The 23204-nt window shown below is 40.8% G+C and overlaps 1 protein-coding gene across 4 annotated transcripts in view; it reads right to left on the reverse strand.

Annotated features, from left to right (window-relative positions):
* ntm (neurotrimin) overlaps positions 1 to 23204 on the reverse strand; it is a 422694-nt gene that overhangs the window by 103868 nt on the left and 295622 nt on the right. For 3 of the 4 annotated variants that reach the window (XM_063895885.1, XM_063895883.1, XM_063895882.1), the window contains exon 1: positions 16746 to 16982. In XM_063895885.1, coding sequence (XP_063751955.1) covers positions 16746 to 16918 — 173 coding nt within the window. In that variant the 5' untranslated portion in view covers positions 16919 to 16982. Of the gene's footprint in view, positions 1 to 16745; positions 16983 to 23204 lie in introns of those variants that run through there. The other variant, XM_063895884.1, reaches the window with a different exon arrangement.

The following is a 23204-nucleotide window of genomic DNA, read 5'->3' on the forward strand; positions in this document are numbered from 1 at the left end:
TTAGATTGAACAAAGAACTAATGGAGCCGACCGTGCACTGTAACTGCCAAGTTACATGCATCATTCAATTGTCTCTCCAAATATTAATACAGTTTCAGGTACCAACGCTCAGTAAAGCAAACATACTGTTTCTTGATGCTGAAATATTTCTACTGTATACGTAATAAATAAATACAAGAGTATTATTAATACAAAGCATGAGTTTTTACAGCAAGATTCATTTTTACAGAAATGAATAATCCAAACTTGATCCGCTCATAGGGAGGTCCCAAAGACATCTGAGCATATCAAAACAAATGTATTATTCCCCTTAGTCCAATGTGTGTGTTTGCTCTGTAGAGCTTGAACACACACTGATGTGTCTAAATGTGGTGGAGCCCCTGGTCCAATGTCCTGAATTGTGTATTCTTGTGACTTAGAGGAGATTTTTTTTATAATAAGATGTAACCTGAAGCACACACACACACACACACACCCAAGCATTTCCGATCAACCATGAAGGTGTGTTGGAGTTGTGGCCCGGGGCGCTGCCTGTTCTAACTCCACTCTGCCATCGCTCTACTTTGAAGTGTAAAGTCAGTAAAAACTTATTTTAGCCAGAGGAGAAGTTTGTTGGGCTCGATTTGGGCTGAAAATAAAATAAAGCTGTTTGTTTTCCAGCTAAATGCCAGCTGGCCCGGGTGAAAGCAGAGGGAAGGTATTCACATCGATCAGATGTGCTCAGTCGATCGCTCATGTGTTCCCGCCCGTCGCTCAGGGGAGAGGGATCCACAGATACTCTAAGTGTTTACTACTGATGCTGCAGTTAATCATCCCATGACAGGCTTTATGGAACCCTTCACAGATGCATCTGGAAGAACACATTTTATATTAGCTATTTACAGTGCCACACTTTTCCTTTCCAAACTCGAATAACTGTCGGCTTCCATCCCTGGCTTCTGCAAGCTGGAATTCAGAAAGGTGAGTACTTTGTCATAATGTTTTATAGGTGTTTATGCAAATATTACCTTATCATAATGCTGCACACGTGTCTGCATAAAGGAGCTAAAGAGATCAATGTCTCTTTCTATTTTATTTTACACTAAAGATAAATGACACTGCACTGAAAAAACTGAAACGTTGACTTTAATTAAATGTATTACGTCAATAGTATTAGGGCAATAATATAAAGTTGAACCTAATTTTATTTATTCTAACATAATATTATTTCTTTGAACTAACCTAATACAGTTATGTGAAATCTGTTGATATATTTAATTAAAGTCAAAGTTTCAGTTTTTTCAGGGTAACACACAACTCACATAAAAGATGTTTTCAAGAGTGTGCTGTCTAAAAACAGCTCTATATCTCACTGCATTTCTTCTTAAGTTATTATGTCTTATATCAAGTGTAAAGACATATTCCGACTAGATATTAGACAAAGAAATTGCCAAGATTTTGAGTTAATTTAGTACTATCAGGCAGCAGGCTGTGCCAGAGTGCATATCGATAATTATCTTAAGAAACGTAATAAAATATATGTTTTTTTTTTCAGAAAAATATAGTATGATGGCGATACTGTGGCGCTGATCTTGTTTTTAAGATACATCAATTCTGGCGAGAACATGGCGCCCCGTATCCAAGATGGCGCAGCGGATGTAAACAACGAGACGTGGGAGCTCCGTAAAAACAAAGCTGTCTGATGAGACATTTGATACGGTTTTCATATTTATGGAGTAATAATACTGTTTTTGACCAACATAAATATAGTTTTCACTGCGCCAATGTGTTTGTGTGCATGTGTGTGTGTGTGTGTGTGTGTGTGTGTGTGCAGTATTGATATATTGGCGCTGAAGGGGAGGTGGAGCCGAGAATCTTTTAAGAACATAATCCAGACAAACACCCCCCCCCTCCCCTGTCTGAATCCCAGGCCTATATCCAGCAGACGCGGCAGCAGAGCTCCACTCAGACCGCCTATGGGTCAGGCTGTTAACTACAAACACACACTAATGATAAAAGTATAAGTTAAACCATGCCATAGGGAGTAGGGCTGCTTGATATATCAACAATAAATCCTCCTTAGATATCAACAGTGGAGGAATCAGTATTCCACACTGCTCCAACTACAGAACACTCAAGCATCACACGTACTGTATGTTGATATATTCAGCCATTCAGATAAAGTCCTACTGCGTAAAGTGCCAGCCCCCCCATGTAGAAGTCACTAGTGGCGGTAGAGCTAACGGGTTCGACATGAGTGTCTGATGGCTGAAGGGAGAGAGGAATTAGGAGAATATGGGGGATGAAGAAGCAGAGGAAAAACTTGTATTTACAAAAAACATCACGTCAGAAATTATTTCTGTAAATGAATTTAGTATTTTTACACAGTGTTTTTTGTGACTTTCCTGTGCCCTCCAGCAGCACTACAAATGGAAATGTAAGCACCCGCAGGAGCAGTGTCACAATGACTTAATCACAACTCGTAATATAAACACAAATATCTATTTGCCTTTCCTTGTGTTTCAGTTCCTGCATAGGCTACTTACTGGGGTGCAGTAGGCCTATCTGTTGGTAGGGAACTAAACATTGACTCAACATTGCATATCCCATGTTTCCATTAAAGCCTTGCAGATGTAATTCTAAATGAACCAGCTAGCCGTGCTGCTAACACTTTGAGTAATATTCCACAGCCACAAGCCAGCAGCTAGACAGCATGTGTAGCCTCTTGGCTTCAGATTGGCTAAAATAATTGAAGATAAAATAGAATGGTATGCTTGAGCTGTTTAAAATGAAACATATCTGGGTTATTTGGGAAACAGTGCTATCAAAAGATTATCAGCTTTATACAGAAAATGTAGCAGAAAGCTCCAAATGGCTGGAGGTTTAGGCTATAAAAATCAATCTGCAAAATCAAACGTTCCCGAAACTAATTTGAACATTCGTGGATGGGCCGAAAAAATGAGCGTTCACGAGAGGGCACTTGTCCAATCAGCCACACTTCATTACAGTGGCTTTGTAATTTCCTGGACAGCATTGAAGGCAGAATTAAATCACTTCAAAGCTAGACAAGTGTGAGAGGGGAGACAGGGAGAGCAAAGAAAAACGATATCTTCCAGAAATGATAACGATGAAGCGCCACCGCTCAGCGAGTCCTCAGCCTGTAATCCACTGAGATGTGAGATTATTCTCATCAACAATACACAGAGCAGAATGTAGGCCAAGCTCTTCCCAGAGCATCTGCACAGGCTAATGTCATGAAATAAAACTCCAGAAACTTCTCCCTGGTTTACTTCAGATGAGGTGTTGATGAGGTGTGTGCAGCACATGACGTGACCTGACAGTTTTCATTTCGCTGCCTTCTAGCTGCTGGGGGCCTCATTACAAACATCTCATTTGGTACCTGGTTCACACTGAAATGAAATGTGTTTTCAACAAGCTTCAATGAACTAGCTTCAAAAGTTACAAAACTGCATATTTAATGATGGTCACATTAAAACCAGCTCTAAATAAATATACCATCGATGTTTATGACTCTGCAGCTTTAAGACATGAAGAAACGATTATTTTCTGCTCCCAGAAAGTGACAGGGCCGTAGTTACACCAGGAAGAGTTGTATGTGTCACTCTATTATCCTATTGATTTGAATTAAACCATAAATCGACGCAGATCATCGATCTCCTATGACATTGTTTAATAGTTTGCCTGTCTGACCATCATCATTGGGCTTCTTGCAGATTAAAGACAGTGCTGTTATCTTAATGTATTGACGTGATTGCCGAAAACTTCAGAATTTGTATTTACTGCCATTGAAAGGACGGCAAATGTTTTGCCCCAAAAGTGGGCGGGCCACAACTTTGCCAGGAAGTGACGTAAGTGTTACTCTCATCTATAGAAATAACTCAGGACAGATGTAGGATTTATGGATAGTGCACGTTTGTCCTTATTTCATTAACAACATGGACTGATTTCCTTCCTATCAGGCCAAATAATAAACACTTAGATGAAGATCAAAAATCCATTTAACAATGCTCAATTGAATGAGAAAAATATGTTCAGCTATATAACAACTCTACTAGAAACATATGTTTACAACCGATGAACCTGTGAATTGGTTATTTTTACTGGAGATCAGAGCTTGTTTATTTTGACGGGAAACCCATGTAACACAGAACGTATAGAGAACGTTGGCCTTTGGTTCTCTAAATGTTAGTTAGAACCAAACCGTTTAGAAAACGTTCCGTCTTGGTTATGCAAAGACCTAACAAAGCCTAACGTTCCCCAAATGTTTAGGGAACCAGCCAACCAAAACGTTATCCTGTAGTTGCACTGTTACCGCCACACAATGTTATGTTTGGTTGTTTTTTGGTTGATCTGAGAACTAGGCCTATTAGTGCTGACAATAGAGTTCGTGTTTCATTGATATTTTACACTTAGGCTACTCATTTGCATGTAGCCTATGCAAAGTGCCTTTAGATAGATAGATAGATAGATAGATAGATAGATAGATAGATAGATAGATAGATAGATAGATAGATAGATAGATAGATAGATAGATAGATAGATAGATAGATAGATAGACAGACAGACAGACAGACAGACAGACAGACAGACAGACAGACAGACAGACAGACAGACAGACAGACAGACAGACAGACAGACAGACAGACAGACAGACAGACAGACAGACAGACAGACAGACAGACAGACGGACGGACGGACAGATAGATAGATAATTATAGAATATAAATTGATGGTGGATCAACCACTGAAAGAATTAAAGTTGAAAAAATGTAATTGAATCAACATTGTATTATGGTTGGATTAAGGCCTAGTTTTTAATGAAATAAAGGCTGTTTCATAGTGATAGGAGATAGGAGACCACTAACACTGTTTGATTTTGCATTAATTTGCATTGCAACAGGTACGCATGGTTTGCATTATATTTGCATATAATGAGTCCACAGAAGTTGGCCAGACAGGCCAACACAAATCGATGGAAGAGGGCAAAGCGAGCGGTTAAAAAAGTGACAAAGCTTGTGCGAGCAGAGATACGTGCTGAGCAGGATGCGCGAGATGCAGCACGGGCTGTGCAAGAAGCAGCGCGGCTACATCAACATGAGGAACAGCTACAACCGGCAGAGGAGATTGAAGAAGAGCCAGAGTTCATGGCAGTACCAACAAGTTCTGTCAGCAGCTCTGAGGAGGACGGCAGCAGTGATGGTTCTGCATCAGACTTGGAAATGTGGGACACACCTATGGATGATACCGGTGACGCCTGCAGCAAGAAAAACAACCCACAATGCTCAGTTAGGAACTTATTACAACACTGGGCCTTGAAACACCACATTCCACACTCTGCACTTGATGAGCTTCTTGTAGGATTAAAAGCCAATGAGCACCCAGAGCTACCTTCAACAGCCAGAACCCCGTTTTCAACCCCAAGAGATATCAGGTCAGCCACAGTATCGGGAATGGAGTATGTCCACTTTGGTTTAAGAAGAACTATCAAAGGACAACTCAACCACTACCCAGAGGAGGTTCTGAAAAAACTAAACACACTGGAGTTGTCTCTCAACATTGATGGCCTTCCACTGTTCAAAAGTAGCAAGAACACTCTGTGGCCTGTCTTGTGTGCCATCCATCTGTCTCCAACTCGTGTTTTCCCTGTAACCTCAACATCTGGTCTATCCAAACCTAAGGATTTGGAGTTTCTCAATGATGTGGTTGCAGAAACGCAGGATCTGCTTGAAATTGGAATTCAAGGGAAGACTGTGTGATGCGTTGTGTTGTATGTGATGCAGCAGCCAAGGCAATGGTCAAAGCAACCAAACTGTGCACAGGATACAATGGCTGTGACAAATGTACACAGAAAGGGCTATGGGATGTTCAGTACAGAAATGTGTGCTAAGGAGACTGAGGGACATACTGTTTCCCCATATCTGCAACTTGCCATTGATATGATCAAAATGTTTCCCATTGACTACATGCACCAAGCTTGTTTAGGTGTTATAAGGACACTGCTGGTGGAATGGGTGATGGGAAGCGGGAAGATTAGACTTTCTGCTGGACAGGTTCAAGAGATCAGCAGAAGACTCTGTGGTTTTAAACAATCTATACCAAGTTGCTTTACCAGGAAGCCTAGGAACTTGGAAGAAGTGGACCGCTGGAAGGCTACAGAGCTGTGTCAGTTTGCCCTGTATACAGGGGAAACTGTGCTCAAGGACATTCTGTCCAGGCCACTGTATAGGCATTTCATGGCTTTCAGCGTAGCACTGAATATTTTGGTTTCTCCAAACCTGGCACGCAAACACGCAGACTACAGCAGAAGTCTGATGGAGTATTTTGTGTCAAAGACAACAGAGCTGTATGGCAGGCACTTCATGGTGTATAATGTCCATACCATGCCCCATTTAACAGATGAAGCAGAAACCTTTGGATGCCTGGATGCATGTAGTGCCTTCCGGTTTGAAAACTACTTGGGACAGCTGAAACGTCTGGTCCGATCGGGAAGAAGACCACTTATTCAAGTGGCCAAAAGGCTCTCCGAGATGGAACAGGGTCCAAGCAGCACAGTTCCAGCACAAAAAAAGAAAATCTGAAGACCAAACAATGCATACATCTTGGCAGGTGACAAATGCTGTTTGGCCGTTGAGGAGAGGAATGACATGGTTTTGTGCAAGGTGTTTGAGAAGGTGGATCCTCTGTTCACAGATCCTTGTGATTCAAGAATCATCGGGTGCTTCAGAGTGAAAAAGGGGGACTGTCTCATGAAGCTGGTGCCAGAATGTGAACTCACTACACAGGCCTTGATGATTGAGGAGCCACAGAAACAGACAAATGTTTTCTTGACAGTCCTGCATGATTTTTAGGAGATATCCAAACAAACAACTTCAATCTATTTTTGGAGGGGTTCTTTGAGTGTATTTGCTGTGTACGCTTGCAAAAAATCTGTACTCTGCTAATATGTGATATTCTGTTTTTGAGCGTTGTATTGATAAAGGGTGGGTTGGGATGGAGTTTCAAAGGGAAATGTACCCACTCCATCCTGATGCTATGTATATCTATTTTTATTCAAAACTAAATAAAAACTGCTTTACAAAAACACCTAAAGGACTTTGTCTGTGACTGTTTTCATTAGTGCAATCTATGGTGCTCTATTTGCCATATTAATGATGCCTATCTGTTAACAGATGAGCTTCACTGTGGTTGAGTTCACTGACAATGCCATTGAGGTTGTGCCATCTTCATGGCTCGAAAACACTTCTGAGGTATGCGCTTTTGTATTGACGTAATTTGTTTTTCCATTCTAAATGTCTTTTCACCACATTGTAAGAAAGGATCTGAAATGAGTTGCATTTTTTGACTGATGGACTCTTCAAGTGTTGAGACAGAAGATGTTCATCAATCAAGGCCACGTAGACGCCCAAGGAGATTCAATTCAGACTCCTCTAGTGATGGTAAGATCTCTTCAGTACAGTCTACATTATGTACACAATTCAATGTTCGTTTCCCAATCGGTACACGTTATATGGTCTTTCTTTCAAGATGATTCCAATCCAACGGCAATAAAGCAGTCCAGGACTGTGGTTATGTCTGGAAGCCCTGTGGGTAAGTTAACAGTTATCAAGTCATCTTTCATAGCTTGGAGCTAACATTCATGAGGGATAACCTGGTGCATGTTATGTGACTGATCTGATGTGTTTTTGTGCCTTTTTCAGGTCAGCAGATTTCTCTGCCTACACCACCGTCATGTAAGGTGGTTTTTTTTAATTGTCTGATGTGTTAGCATAGGTTCATATTTCGCAACTATCATGTATAAGAAGCCCAACTTAAATGAACTGACATTCATATCCACTTTCTTTTCAGATGGGTCAAAACCACTCACACATGTAGCCAGTCATTCGACCAGACATGTAGCCAGTCATCAGATGGATACATCTCTGAACCCAGTTCGAGGTAGAGTTGCTTTGAATTTTCCATTTACGTCTGAATACAATTTCCTGACCAAGAAGGCACAAACTAACATTTTCTTTTCAAAAACTTCAGCAATGACTCATGATGGAGATGAAGGGGCCTCAGCTTCTCAGATTGAGAGAAGTACTTTATACACACTTAAGATGTTCACATAGGAAAGTATATCATGTATAAAAACTAAAATGAATTCCATCACAAATGTCCCCGTAGTCATGGAAGCACACATGGGCTGCCTGATGAGGAGGATCGATAGGAGGATCGATGCTTTGGAGGCTATGGTTGAAGCCCTCATCTCTAGAACATACTCGCCTCTGCTTCAGGCAGAAGATTTCTTGTTGGCACCCTGCAGAACAGTAGACGAGCTAGAGGAGTTGGACAGGAGTCTGGCTCAAGAAGGCAGGAGGAACAAAATGGTAATTAAATGTCCATAATCCTGTATGAAATAAATTCTCATTATAACCGTACTGATTTGGCTTATAAAATGTGATTGTATAAGCTCTCCACGTTCATTTTCATTGTATAATTATGTTTTTTACAGCAACATTTCCTTGGAACCATTGGAGGGGCAAGTGCAGGGGCAGCCATTCAACGTATTCTACGGCGAGTGGCAACCAACGATGTCCTGGCCCAGTACAGCCTGAGGGGGAGAAGGGCCAAAAAGTCCTTCCAAGACTTAGCGCTGTGCAAGATAATAAGAGGTAAGTGTTTATATATTGTTCACATCAGTTTCATGCCAAGCTTGACTGATGAGATGTAGATGTGTAACTTTTTGTCTTCTACCTGTAGCGGCCTGAAGAACTTCCCTGGCCAGATCGAAGCCGAAGTCGAGGAGTGCATTGGGCACGTGCTCAAGTTTGCTCCACACAGACGGTAAATTAAACTTCAGTCTCCATTTTCTCAGTTGGTGAAAGTTCAAAATAATTAAATAAACTGGAAATCTTTGAATCTGTTGTGGTGATCAGAAATGTCTGGGTTGGTAGTAGGGTGTTTTTTGTGAACTTATGTCCATTCTTCTTGTGTTTGAACTTTTGTTTCTTATTCTTTTTAGGCCAGCTGCTCAGCAAGACTGAAGATGCCGGACCGGCAGTCAAGAAGTTCTGCACCAATTCTGCACCTTTTGGATTTTACTTTTATTGTTTTTTATATTTATTTTATTATTGGCTTATGTTGTTATATTTTTTCTATTTTGTTACCTTTATTTTATTTTGCATTTACATTTTGTATTAAACTTGTATTTTATTATATTTTCTATTAAACTTTCAAGTCCTGCCAAATTTGCCTGTTCATTCATCACTGACAATATTCTCAAGTAAAAAGTTGTCATATGCAACCAAAACCTAACCAAAAAATAACATGCTACACACATTACAACGTTAGGGGAATGCTCAGGGAACCAACATGTAACCGACAAGGTTAAAGGAACGTTAGGGGAACGCTGATGGACCAACATGTATCCGACAAGGTTAAAGGAACGTTAGGGGAACGCTGATGGACCAACATGTATCCGACAAGGTTAAAGGAACGTTAGGGGAACGCTGAGGGAACCAACATGTAACCGACAAGGTTAAAGGAACGTTAGGGGAACGCTGAGGGAACCAACATGTATCCAACAAGGTTAAAGGAACGTTAGGGGAACGCTGAGGGAACCAACATGTATCCGACAAGGTTAAAGGAACGTTAGGGGAACGCTGAGGGAACCAACATGTATCCGACAAGGTTAAAGGAACGTTAGGGGAACGCTGAGGGAACCAACATGTATCCGACAAGGTTAAAGGAACGTTAGGGGAACGCTGAGGGAACCAACATGTAACCGACAAGGTTAAAGGAACGTTAGGGGAACGCTGAGGGAACCAACATGTATCCAACAAGGTTAAAGGAACGTTAGGGGAACGCTGAGGGCACCAACATGTAACCGACAAGGTTAAAGGAACGTTAGGGGAACGCTGAGGGACCAACATGTAACCGACAAGGTTAAAGGAACGTTAGGGGAACGCTGAGGGACCAACATGTATCCGACAAGGTTAAAGGAACGTTAGGGGAACGCTGAGGGACCAACATGTATCCGACAAGGTTAAAGGAACGTTAGGGGAACGCTGAGGGACCAACGTGTAACCGACAAGGTTAAAGGAACGTTAGGGGAACGCTGAGGAACCAACGTGTACCCGACAAGGTTAAAGGATCGTTAGGGGAACACTGAGGGAACCAACGTGTACCCGACAAGGTTAAAGGAACGTTAGGGGAACACTGAGGGAATCAACATGTATCCAACAAGGTTAAAGGAACGTTAGGTGAATGCTGAGAGAACCAACATGTATCCAACACGGTTAAAGGAACGTTAGGGGAACGCTGAGGGACCAACATGTATCCGACAAGGTTAAAGGATCGTTAGGGGAACGCTGAGGGACCAACATGTAACCGACAAGGTTAAAGGAACGTTAGGGGAACGCTGAGGGACCAACATGTAACCGACAAGGTTAAAGGAACGTTAGGGGAACGCTGAGGGAACCAACGTGTACCCGACAAGGTTAAAGGAACGTTAGGGGAACGCTGAAGGACCAACATGTAACCGACAAGGTTAAAGGAACGTTAGGGGAACGCTGAAGGACCAACATGTAACTGACAAGGTTAAAGGAACGTTAGGGGAACGCTGAGAGAACCAACGTGTACCCGACAAGGTTAAAGGAACGTTAGGGGAACGCTGAGGGAACCAACGTGTACCCGACAAGGTTAAAGGAAAGTTAGGGGAACGCTGAGGGAACCAACGTGTACCCGACAAGGTTAAAGGATCGTTAGGGGAACACTGAGGGAACCAACGTGTACCCTACAAGGTTAAAGGAACGTTAGGGGAACGCTGAAGGACCAACATGTAACCGACAAGGTTAAAGGAACGTTAGGGGAACGCTGAGAGAACCAACGTGTACCCGACAAGGTTAAAGGAACGTTAGGGGAACGCTGAGGGAACCAACGTGTACCCGACAAGGTTAAAGGAACGTTAGGGGAACGCTGAGGGAACCAACATGTAAACCAACAAGGTTGGGGCACGTTAGGAGAACATTAGGGGAACCAAACATGTAACCAACAGCTAACGTTTAGAGAACGTAAAAAAAGTTTGCCGCTGCAACCAAGTGGCAACCAAAACCTAAACCAAAAGTAACGTTCAGGGAACCAAACTGGGACCAAAGGCTTACGTAACTAGAACGTTCTGGGAACGAAAAATGGCTAGTAAGGAAAGCCCTTCCGATAGGACAGTCATTCTGAAGACACCAAGTGAAATTGCTGGGCTGATGGATGGCAAGGTGAAAGAAAATGGAATTAGAGAAAGAATCGTTCGCTTCCCTGTATGAAATCAAATTTTCGGCTTTACAGTTTTGGCCCATGGCATATGAGGATAAAATTAGAGCCCCTTTAAAAAGAGTACAGCTTTAACTCCAACTGGGACTGGATAGGAAAATGTTCACTGACATAAAAGAGTCGTTCCATCACAACATTAATGTCGCAAAAGGTAGAAGCAACTCATTCATACATGTGTCAAACATTTCAACATGCAAACTAAATATCAAGGGAAATAAAAGGTTCTCATTCCTGAGCACTTTAACCTGGATCCTGCATGTCTTCATCAGGCAACGAGTAGAGCAGGGGTTGAACGTGAACCTTATGTGTAGAGAGCAGCGGGTGTGTGCAGGTAGATGAGTGCCTTACTCAGCGCCGCGGTGACATTCATTAGCTGTCTCAGGAGGCAGCAGGCTCTGTTGGAATCCCTCTGAGTGGGCAGAGCCTTGGGATATTAATGTGGTTCTCATCCAGGCCGGTTATAGTGTGTTCTATGTAAAGCATGGTGATTTAAAGTACACCATTTTCTATAAATGGAGATTTGCTGTCACTAGCTAAAACTGTTCATAATTTGCCTTTGCAGGGGTGATGTGATTCTTGTAAAGCAATGGATCAGACAGGAACACATCCCTTATCAAGATCTGGGTAAAACCATTTAAATGCTGAGTCTTCTTCTCTTCATCAACATGTCTTATACAGGATACACTGAAAAAACTGAAAGGTTGATTTTGATTAAATGTATTATGTCGACACAGTCCAATGACTATGTTAGGTTAGTTTAAACCATTAACCACATACAATTATTTCTTGACATTATACATTTAAAGTGAACATTTTCATGTTTTCAGTGTATATATTTTTTACAACTTTCATTATGGTATAAATGGTTTCTGCGTACCATACATGCTGTGCTGCTGTAGTTTGCTGTATTCTCTCCTCAGGAGGTTTTATTGGCGGATCAACGGGGGAGTTAGAGCTCAGATCATATTAAGATAAACTGATAACTTGCGTTTTTTATTCATTGTCTCCACAAATTAAGCCACAGCCCTGAAAACAACCCACATGGCAGAACGGCAGCTCTGACTTTATTTTATTCAAAATGTGTTACCACCCTCGGTTAGGGCATGTGTCCAAAATGTCAAATGGAGCTTGTTAGCACTGAACATAGCCAGGGGGAGGGGGGGTTTGTCGAGTAATGTAATACATTTCCCAGAGACTATAAACCCATTAAAAAAATTATATTGGCTCATCTAGTTTATGGAGGATGACCTGTTTCACCCGTATGATGCTAGTAGCTTTAGACATGTCATCCAAGGTGCTTCAAATGTGCTGTTGAAGTTTAACTGTCTTCTTTTGCTTTTTTTAACCCCACTACCCACTCAGAAGCATATGGAAAAATCCAAGAAAAAGAGGAAAACAAGTCTGTGAGTGTAATTCATCAAACTTTAACATTTTCAACTAGTCAATCCTGTTGAAAATGCCAATGGTGTTACCGCTTAAAAAGTGTATTATTCTCTGCTGTCAAAAAGCCAAGCAAACGTTACCTGTACGATTATCAATTCAGAAAGTCAGAAATACTCAAAATAAAGACAGTTCAGCCATCAAGCATCCTACAGTTCTTACTCAGCAACTGCACTTCTTATGCATTGTCACGACCCCTTCCATGGTTATGCCACTGCATGCTCATTTCAAGAGGGTAAGAAAACTGTGTTGTGATTTGTGTGACTGCTATAACCTCAAGAATGATTACGGACATGGCAGTCCGCGTTCCCTTGTCCTGAATGAAGACAGCAGTTGAGGCTGAAAGTCAACCATAAGTGTCAACTATAACAAGAGCATACTCCCATGTTTCCCAGTGTGCTTGGAAGCTAAAATGTGGTTACTAGCAATAAATTAAAACGTATAAATACATTTAAAAGGACCAATTCATACAGTTATTTTTCTACTCTTTGGGATCACTCACAATGCATCTTTCATCCATTCACAGTCATTATTGGTGGCAGAGACGACCATACAGGTGGATAACAGTTTAACATACACACACACTCACACAACATTGGTCATACTAACAGGAGCTATTGGGGTTCAGTATCCTGCCCAGCAGTGTTGTGCGTGAACGAGTTCAAAAGAACGCGTTCATTGAACACGCTCATTTTTTCGTGAACGCTGAACTGAACGCAACACATTTTTCAATAAAGAACTTGAACGTGAATTAGTTCACATTATGTGTCATGAACGGCAGACATCACTGTAAATGAACGTTGGCATTTGTTTTCCATTGAAAACTGAGTGACATCTGTTTTCTCTTTTGAAACGCAACGAGAGAGAAAGTTCCTCCCTCCTGTAGGTGCCGCTTAAATCATGTATTAACGCAGAAATAGTTTTGGCACTGTATGCGCAATGCATTGCGGGCAACGTAGTGTCCGCCTGAGAATAGTTGAGTTGAATAGTTGAAACGTACTGGGTTCCGCACGACGTTACCCATGATGAATTGCAGCAGAGCGGCTTAGGCATAGCAACGCCGAGAGCGCGGAGGGCTGGAGGCTCGAGAGAGAGAGATACAGAGACCAATGACGAGAGTGAGAGAAAGCGCTGCGATTTAAAAAAAACAAACAAAACAAGATGGCTAGTGGAAGTGATGGCACGGAGACGGACTCCGATTCTCCTCACGAACATTTAAAACAATTTTACACTCTTGCAAACCAAGACCCCGACGGCAAAAATCTTTCCTTCCTGTGTAAGATGTGTCCACCTGCGCAGCAAAAACAAGTTAGGACATCGACAACGTCCTTCTCGAATTTGAAACGGCACATTGAATTAAAACGTCCATCCAGTGTGAATGCAATTCAAGAGTTTTGCTCATTTCATACACACACATAGGTATATCATATATATCAAATAATATATTCATATTTCATATTATATATTCTTTATTTAATTGAATGCTAGTAGATTTCATTGCACTAAGTATAGAACTGGTCTATCTTGTCTGTATTGCTACAAGTTTCAGCACCTGTTAAGAAACCCACAATAGCAGTGTTATGAGCAAATGTCTACAATGAACAGTTTCAAAGAACGTATAGTGATTTCTAGCTCGTAGTGTGAAAAAAAGTATTTATTTGAATATCTCACGAAAAAAGTGAAATGAACTGAACTTTGAACTAGTTCAGAATTAAAATTGTGAACTTTGAACGTGAACTGTTCACTTTGAGCATGTATGAACTGAACTTGAACTAGTTCAGAAAAGCTGTGAACTGGCACAACACTGCTGCCCAGGCATACTGTCATGTTGATGCAAAATCTGAAAAGCATTTGAATGTATAAGAGCAGGTCAGATTCAGATTTCCTATTTATTTATTTGTTAATTCAACCAGGAGTGTGTCGCAGTAAGCCCTTCAGATTGTTTAAACTGAAACAGTATGACGGAACTCTTTAACATCTTGCATATAAAATAAAATAGATCAGCACACTATCTGAGTTGAGTTGGTTTTGCTGTGATGTTGTTGGAGCCTTAAGAATCCCACCGCTCCTGTCTCATTCACTCCTTACTGATGACTCCTACCCCCCTTACTGATGACCTGCGACACTAAGGACTATGGGGGTTCCTGGACACCCGTTAATCAGTTAATGAATCCATGTGACAAAGCAATTGCAATGTGCATTTATTAGATACATGTTAAAATATCAAGACTAATTGGTTAGACATTTTTGAAGCAGTTACAGCATGTAGCCAAAAGTTAATTTTAATGTATCATAATGTCTTGTAAGGGATTAAATCGCTAGCCACATGCCCGCTTTCAAGGTCCAACAGCTATCTTAGAGATTGTATGCATGTTGTCAATGTGGTTAACTTGTCAATAACAACTGAAGGAGTTTTACTGGAGTATTTTTTTAATTGCATTTATATTCATATTATTTTTGACGCAGAGCTGTGAAAACTTTAGCATTTGTGGGTATTTCGGCAGGTTTTATTCTGACATGAAGCCTGGAGAAAATGTCAGTCATGGCATAGACAGCCTCAAACAGACTTTCACGTAAATTCCTTTAATCTCATTCTGTTCATCAGTACAATGTAAAAGCAGAACTGCACACTTTAACCATCAGCTGTCTGCACCGCTCCCATTCCTCCCACACATCACGTCCTGCCAACTCTGGTATCAAAGAAAATCCCTGCCTTTGGCCATTGTGATTATAGCTGGTATTACACTGCACATTCCCGACCGCACTTGAAAGCAACACAAATCCTTCTATGTCCAGTAAGCCTGTGGGGGGGCAGAGAAGGGGAAAGGTCACCGAGACAATCTCCCATCCTGAGGAAGTGAAGTCCATCCATCTGTCCGCCGCAGTGTCTTCTCTCTGAGTTTTATATTTGTGTTTTCATCTGCAACATCCTCTCTCAGTCCTCTCTCACACACACACACACACACACACACACACACACACACACACACACGGTGTCTGCTCTTCCTCACCTCCACAAACACTTCAGTTCTGAACCGTCACACAACAATTAAAGTCTCTCGTTAACAGCTGCTACAGATTAACAGAGTATCGCTTCTGAATGGAGTGTTTTCCAGAGACTAATCCTCGTCAATCCCCCCTTTAAAACGGCGGGAACATGGTAAAACAGACACCACTTCAGCCATGTGTGTCTCTGAACACCATGGGCAGTTCGGGTGGGGGGGGGGGGGGGGGGGGCTCCAAAATAATGGTTTATAATAATAATACAACTTTAGGTAGCATTGTACTGTGTGTAGCCAAAGTTAGCTGGAATACCATTTTGTTTTTCAAAATGTCATTTGATACAATTTTAATACTGAAACAAATTCTGTTACAGAGAAACACAAATGAGGGGTATTTCATTTTTTTTGGAGCACTATGATTTTATACAAAACTAGAAATGTTAAAATGTTGAACACTTTTTTTCTCTCTTTTGTCCTGCATTAGTCTTATGACTACTGCAATACTACATGGTAAAAGTGTCTGTGTACTGCTTTAAAATCAAAACATCTCCAGCAGCTGAAAATCTGCTCAAAGATTGTAGCTTAACCCTACTTGAAACTCCATGAATCATAACATCCTAGTGAGGCTGTCCAACAACATCATCTCTGACCCCCTCCATGTTCTGAACAGCGAATAGAAATTGTTACCATCTAATATATACAGGGTCCAACCATTTAATAGAGTCAGACTGAAGCACTCCTCTGTGGACCAGTCAATCCCAGCATTACATACAGAGCTTGATCCCAGGTCTAATACAGATAGAGGCTCTTTGAGCATGTTTCTCTCACTCATGTGATGTTCAATGTTTTTTAGTTTTGAGTCTTAATATTGGTCCTTGTTTGATGTTGCAGTGGAGCTGCTGTGATGGAAGTAAAAATTCCCACTTTATTACTCAATTATTATCGTTTGGTATCTAACTGGACACACAAATAGCTTTGACAGGAGAAATATGGACTCACCTGAGGAAGACAGTCTCTCCCTGCCGGACCGTGATGTTGTCCATCACTTTGTTGTCGGACTGAGAGTCCCCTTGGCTGTGGACCGGCAACCCTGCAGGCACAAGAAGCAACATCCTCAGAGAAAGAAGAAATGTGCGTTTGGAAAGATCGAAAAAGTATCCCCGGACAGACATCGTCTCCAGTCAAAAGGTGTAAAATAAAATCCCTCAGCGAGACGAGTCTGTGCGCACCGCGCGCGCTCCGGCAGATTACTCAATCCGGTTCATTAGTCCTAATCCCGGTGTGCTGGGCAGGTTCCCGCGGTGTGCCGGGAGGAGAAACCCTATCACTGAACTGCCAAACACACACTCTTTACTATGTGTGCGTGTTATTATAAGAAATAATAATCCCCTTTTTTCTGCGGTCCCGCGCGGCTGCCTGTGATTTTAAATGTTATGAAGTCATAGACAACACGCACACAGTGATTCGCATTTAGGAACTGCAGCCTGAATACGCCTGCAACATCAAAAATACGCTAGTCATATTCAGAAGAGAGGAGAGGTGTCAGCCTGTCAGCAGTTCTGTCGGTGCTCTGTGAGGAGCGCTTTGCGTCTGCTACGTCACAGACGGACAGGTGGGGAAGTGGGGAGAGCACAATAAAATCACACATGCAATAAATAAACCCATACAACCTCATGAAGGAAAAAAAGTGCTTTACAGAGTTTAATTGGATGGTTAAAAGCCTGTTTCTGCTATACCTAAAGATATTTTATCTCGTATTTCAAATATATTCGTACTATTCATACCCCTGCTGTTGCTGACCATTGTTTCATATCATGAACATATCAGTAGACCAATGAAGACATAAAATGGCCTTGATGCCCTGCATCTATTATCAATCCATACAAAAGGATAGACAATAGTTAAGCATGTCCATAATTGACAAATACAGAGAAAACTAGCAAACATTGAAATGCTGAAAACAGCAATTAGCATTTTTGTTTAACACATGATTTGACCTGATTATAAGATATTTGTTGAAGAACTGAGTCAGCAGCAGATTCTTGCAGCTTTACTTAAGATTGTTATAGCTAATATGCAACTTGCATGCCATCAACAACAATAAGTCACGTATTTGTTCTTGTACGAATGAAAAGTTGAAGTAGTAGTGCACATCCTTGCTGAACAAATTAAAGTAATTGCTGTAGCCTTGCTTGGTCTGAGAGGAACAGTTACTTTTGGTGACCTCAAAGAAAAACACACTCTTTCGACCTCCAAGTAGATGCAAGTCTGCAGTAGGATATATATCTTGCAATTGAAAAATGTCTCAATGCCTTCTTAAGACTCTGACAATATGAGATTATGACAATATTATATAGGCACTGTCATTAAATCAGCCAAATCAAAATCTTTCCTAAACATAACCTCATAGTTATTCTACCTGTACCAAGTATTTTACAGTCATTTTAACCAAAACCACATCTTTTACTTAACCTAACTGAGTATTTTGTATCCTAAACCTAACCAACCAACCTTCTTAGAAGAAATACATTTTGAAAATGCTGTAGCGTGTGTGTGTATTACTGGACATTTGTAGGAAAAAGCAAAAACATTAGGCTTAATAATACATAATCTGGACTATTTTATTCTACTCGTCTACACTTTTTTTACATTTGTATATTGTTTTATGTCCTCTATAAACGTATTATGTTGCACTGTTGGAAGAGCCTGGGACTTAAGTTTTTCATTACAATATGTACACAGCATAAAAAAGCCTTTGAATCTTTGGAACATTTTCATGGAAATCATACAAGCTGTTCCATGAGGATACGTTTCACATGGTTAATCATAGTTGAAATAATCCTTATGGCTGATATTAACACATACTTCTCTAAAGCATAGAATCTTTTAACTCGTATGTAATGCTGATGCCTTCATGACCTACATGAGACAGATCCTGCTCCACAATGACAGGATGGAAGCTGTGCGACCCAGCAGAGCTTCAGTTTGCTGCTGCGCTGCCAGCCAACACCTCGCTGGTGGAGGGCCAGGCCTTTCATGCCGATAGGTTTTAGCATGTGCTCATGTCATAGCCACTTAAAGGAAAATCATATTTTATTCAAAGGAAAATTCTATATATGTCAGATTCATCATATTATAAGTAGTCGTAATTTTCCAACATGTTTGATAATCTTCAGAAATACTTTATACTGTAATAATATGGACTGTTTTTCCTGATATACTAACTATCATTACATGCCAAGTATGCACGTTTGAGTTGTCCATGCACCGACAGAACAACATGACTGTATGAACACACGTGTGGAAAGGTGTTGGACAGGCCCCTGTATGCAAATATCAAATATGACATACATATCTGCTGGAGCTTGTTTGATGTATCAGGGACTATACAAAACAAAGCTGACTTTACTGAGTAAGTTTCCTGACTTCCTGTACTTAATACGTGTTAGCACCTAGCATCCTGCTCACGCTCGGAGTGGCCACAGTGCAGCTGCTTAGTGCTACATGTCTTCTTTTAATGTTTGCTCTTTAAAAGCCCATCACCAGTCTTCATATAAAGAAAAGCTTTTTTTCATGGATATTCTTTGGCAGGTGTGTTTGAAAAGTAAAGGTGCAAATTAGAAATTAAAAGATGGATGCATTTCATTGAGCGGCTTCAGTTTCAGTCCGGGTATTGTTCATGCTGGAGGACTTGAATAGGACAGAAGCATCATTTATGTTAATTCTACCACCTGTGTCTCTTACTATGACAAATCAATATGCCTGTTGAGGGAAAAGGCATTTGTTGACATTGTTAATTCTTCCAAAGAAGTTGAGTCATGTTTAAACAAGTTTCCTGAACGCATGACTCAGTGTTTGGTCTAAAAATAACTAAAATGCTTTTATTTTGACGTTCTTAGAAAAAGTAATATTGTGTATTCTTAGCAGTATAATGTGAGTTATGCATGCTAGATGAGCACACACTGATAAATAACTTATTATACTAAACATTAGTTCATGTGTTAATTACTTAAAGAAAAGTGAATTGAAGCAGTCATTAGTCCGAGGCTCTGTCAATACCAGCACACAATCACAGTTGCTCTTTGTTCATTGTCATTGTCACTAAAGCATTGGCACACTTTCTGGAGAGAGCCAACTTTCTTGACACAAACATATCTTTCTTGTATTTCATTTATCATTAAACTCATTTCTTAGCATTGTTACCAACGAGTATATACTGAATAATAGGTATGCCAAATTGGACAGTGACCAGAGGTGTTAGTAGAATCATGTATTTAATGTTCCCTAATGACTCTCTTTGTCATAATCGCTCCACATGATAAATTCTATATAAATTCAAAATGAAAATTAGAACCTTGAAATGCAATCACCTGTTTGTATTGTTGACTGATAGTAAAGTGATATAAGTGTGGAAGGGTGGAAATACTGCCTCTCTAATAATTCATGCTCGATTTGTTTAGCCTAATTGTTGTAGGTTCTCTGTCTGTCAGCAGCCTCAGAGCACTGTCCTCTGCCTGTTCCCATTAAAGACATGACATACGACAACGCTGCTGAGAAAAGTCAGCATGCAATTATTCAGCCCTGTGCTCACAACAGCTAGTGCTTTCACTCGTTTATTTCCAGCAGTCCCCAGTGCCTTTCAGTACCCAACATTTGCCTCTCAGCACTTTTACCTCAGTTTGTCCCACTGTAGAGCGCAGGCAATGAAGTCATACAAATGTGAATCACAACAGCTGCAATCAAAAAACATGTTATTGGTGAACATGCCCTTTCAAATGCTCTACCTTTTTTAAAATATTTGACTGTTGATACACCCTAAAATAATGTACTTTATGATTCCTAATCTTCTGGTTGAGGGCTCCACTCGGTGGGAATGATAATACATTTTAATTTGTTTGACTCCCAAGGTGCAAGTTAGTCATTTGCGACGGTGCCTGAAAAGCCTCAAGAAGCTCTGCTTGGCCAATAAATGTCAAAATCCATTATTAATCTGACTGTGACAACATGCAGTCATTACTGGGTGTAATTAAAGGCCTCTCTGATTTAAAAACTTTTATAAAATACTAAAATGTGTTCTCTCAACTGCAGGCTGAAAAGTTGAACACATTTCATCATGATTCAGTTTATTAGACTATGTCATATCATAAAGGTTCCTCCTCCTCCTCCTCCTCCACCTCCTTCTTCTTCTTCTTCTCCTCCTCCTCCTCCTCCTCCTCCTCCTCCTCCTCCTCCTCCTCCTTCTTCTTCTTGTTCTTCATGTTCTTCATCTTCTTCATGTTCTTCTTCTACTTTAGTGCTTCACATTCCTCCCTGCCAGCTCTAAGCATTACGTTATGAGGCTAGAGCAAGTGGATATGCTTCAGACCTGACAGCATCAAAGCTGTTTTATAGTCCAGAGCCGGAGAGGGACAGAATGAGATGTCACCATCAGGAACAACGAGCCTCCAGGCGACACATTCCCGGGAAGCCATACACTCACGTCACCTGACTTGTTTGGAGCGCTGCAACTTATAATGAAGGTTCCACCTCCGCACATCCTATAAATGCCACCGCTCTGCACCCTCTGCATCTCACCTGAATGAAATCGTCAAGGAAATAAATGAGTGAGGCACAGCCTACTTAGGTGATATGTATTGTTCTCCATCTGAACACCTTCAGTCATCTCTCCCTGTCAACATTTGTATCAACCCATGCCAAGTCAGTCCTTTAGAATTGTCTGTCACCTTAACATAATTAGAGATCACTTCAACAATCTTATTTATCGTGTTTTCTTTTCCTTTTTGGTAATTTCCTAAGGACAGAAACAGTAAAAATAAATGTCTCATTTGAAAGGAGGACTGCAAATGTATGTAAACAACCAATTTTCTTTACCTTATCATAAACCTTCTATTTGGTAATACTAAAGCTGCACAAATCCATATGTATATGTAAACAATGGATAGCACCCAGTGTAAAGTGATTAACCCTTAACTGAGATCTGGAAACCCCTTATTCCCCTCCAGAAGGGAGATATAGACCTGCTGCTACCTAAGGTGCCACAAAGCAGAAATCCATTCAGCAACAGCTTATCCACCAGCAGGTGAACAGTGGAGAGTATCTAGCAGTGAACAGCCAAACATGTATTTCTTATTGTTTTATGGAGAAACAAACAGAGCTGCAGAGTAAATATTGGACTTCAGATATGCCAGTGTTCTCTGTGTGTTTCAGTGATTTAGAAATATCTATCTCTTTATGTTTTTAAGTCCCCCAGATAGTATGTCAACTCTATGCATAACATCTTCTATTATTAAAAAGAACCATTTCATATTTCTATTTACCTTTATATTATGTTTTCTAAGTTGTGTTTACGTAATATTCACAAAGACCTCTTGCTAATGCAATAGATGCTTTGTAGCGAGATGACTTCCCTGATTTACACCTAAAAACCTCCTCAAGAAAAGAAATTACAAGAAAAACAAACGTGACCCCACATTACAGAGAAGTTATGAATAGGGCTTTGGACTGTATATTTTATGTCGTTTTGTTTACTTCCTTCCTTATTTGCTTAACATCTCTCATGATATGAAAGCGCTTTCTGAAAGGATTAAAGGTCAGGGATGAAGACACAGTGGAAGCCTCCTGTCAATCCCACAATAACCTCGCACTAAAGTCTATGATGCTTTTTCGTCTATTTCAATAACAAATAGGACCATCACTTACTGTACTGATGTAGACACAGAAGCAGGTACCAAGCCATTAGAAGAATGTGTGTTTAAGGCACTTCCAAATTTCCAAGAGGTTGCCACTGGGTAAATAGGCAGCTGTTTACTAGTGGGATTTTCTTCTAAGCCTTTAAAGGTCCCCATACTATTTTCCAACAATATATTCCAGGTCTCAGATATATACAAAACATGTCTCTGATTGGCTGAAACACCAAACAGATCATTGTAGCATCCCATACACCCCTCTGTTTCAGCCCTGTTCCTAAATTGCTGATTCTGTATCTGTAGCTTTAAATGCTAATGAGCTGCTGCACGCCACGCCTCTCTGAGAAGTGATTGGTTTAAAAAAAACACAATGGTGCTCTAGGAGGAGATTGAGGTGATAAGTTGGGACGGTTGTACCTCGGTTGGTTATTGGTTAAAGGTTTCACAACCCAAACGAACATGGTAACATCAAAAAGTGGCCATCTGATCAGCTGATTTTCAGTTTTTATAGAGATGGAACAGAGAGAGGATCTTTTTTCCTGAAACTTTCAGAATTTCTTAACACAGAGGGGACACATACTATGTTATGTACAAAGACATGAAAAAGTGGATTTTAGATTTGCGATTGAGAGCTGCAGGCTCGGAGAAAAGAAGAGAAAGAAAAAGACAGGAGTGCGCGCAGGCCAAAGCAACAGAAGGTAACTTTCTCTGGTCTGCTGCTTGAGCCCAGAGAAGTTCAGAGACTTGTGGCAGAGTGTTGAAGATATGCAGC

Source organism: Eleginops maclovinus, chromosome 11 (genome assembly GCF_036324505.1).
Source record: "Eleginops maclovinus isolate JMC-PN-2008 ecotype Puerto Natales chromosome 11, JC_Emac_rtc_rv5, whole genome shotgun sequence".
In the NCBI taxonomy this organism is placed as follows: domain Eukaryota; kingdom Metazoa; phylum Chordata; class Actinopteri; order Perciformes; family Eleginopidae; genus Eleginops; species Eleginops maclovinus.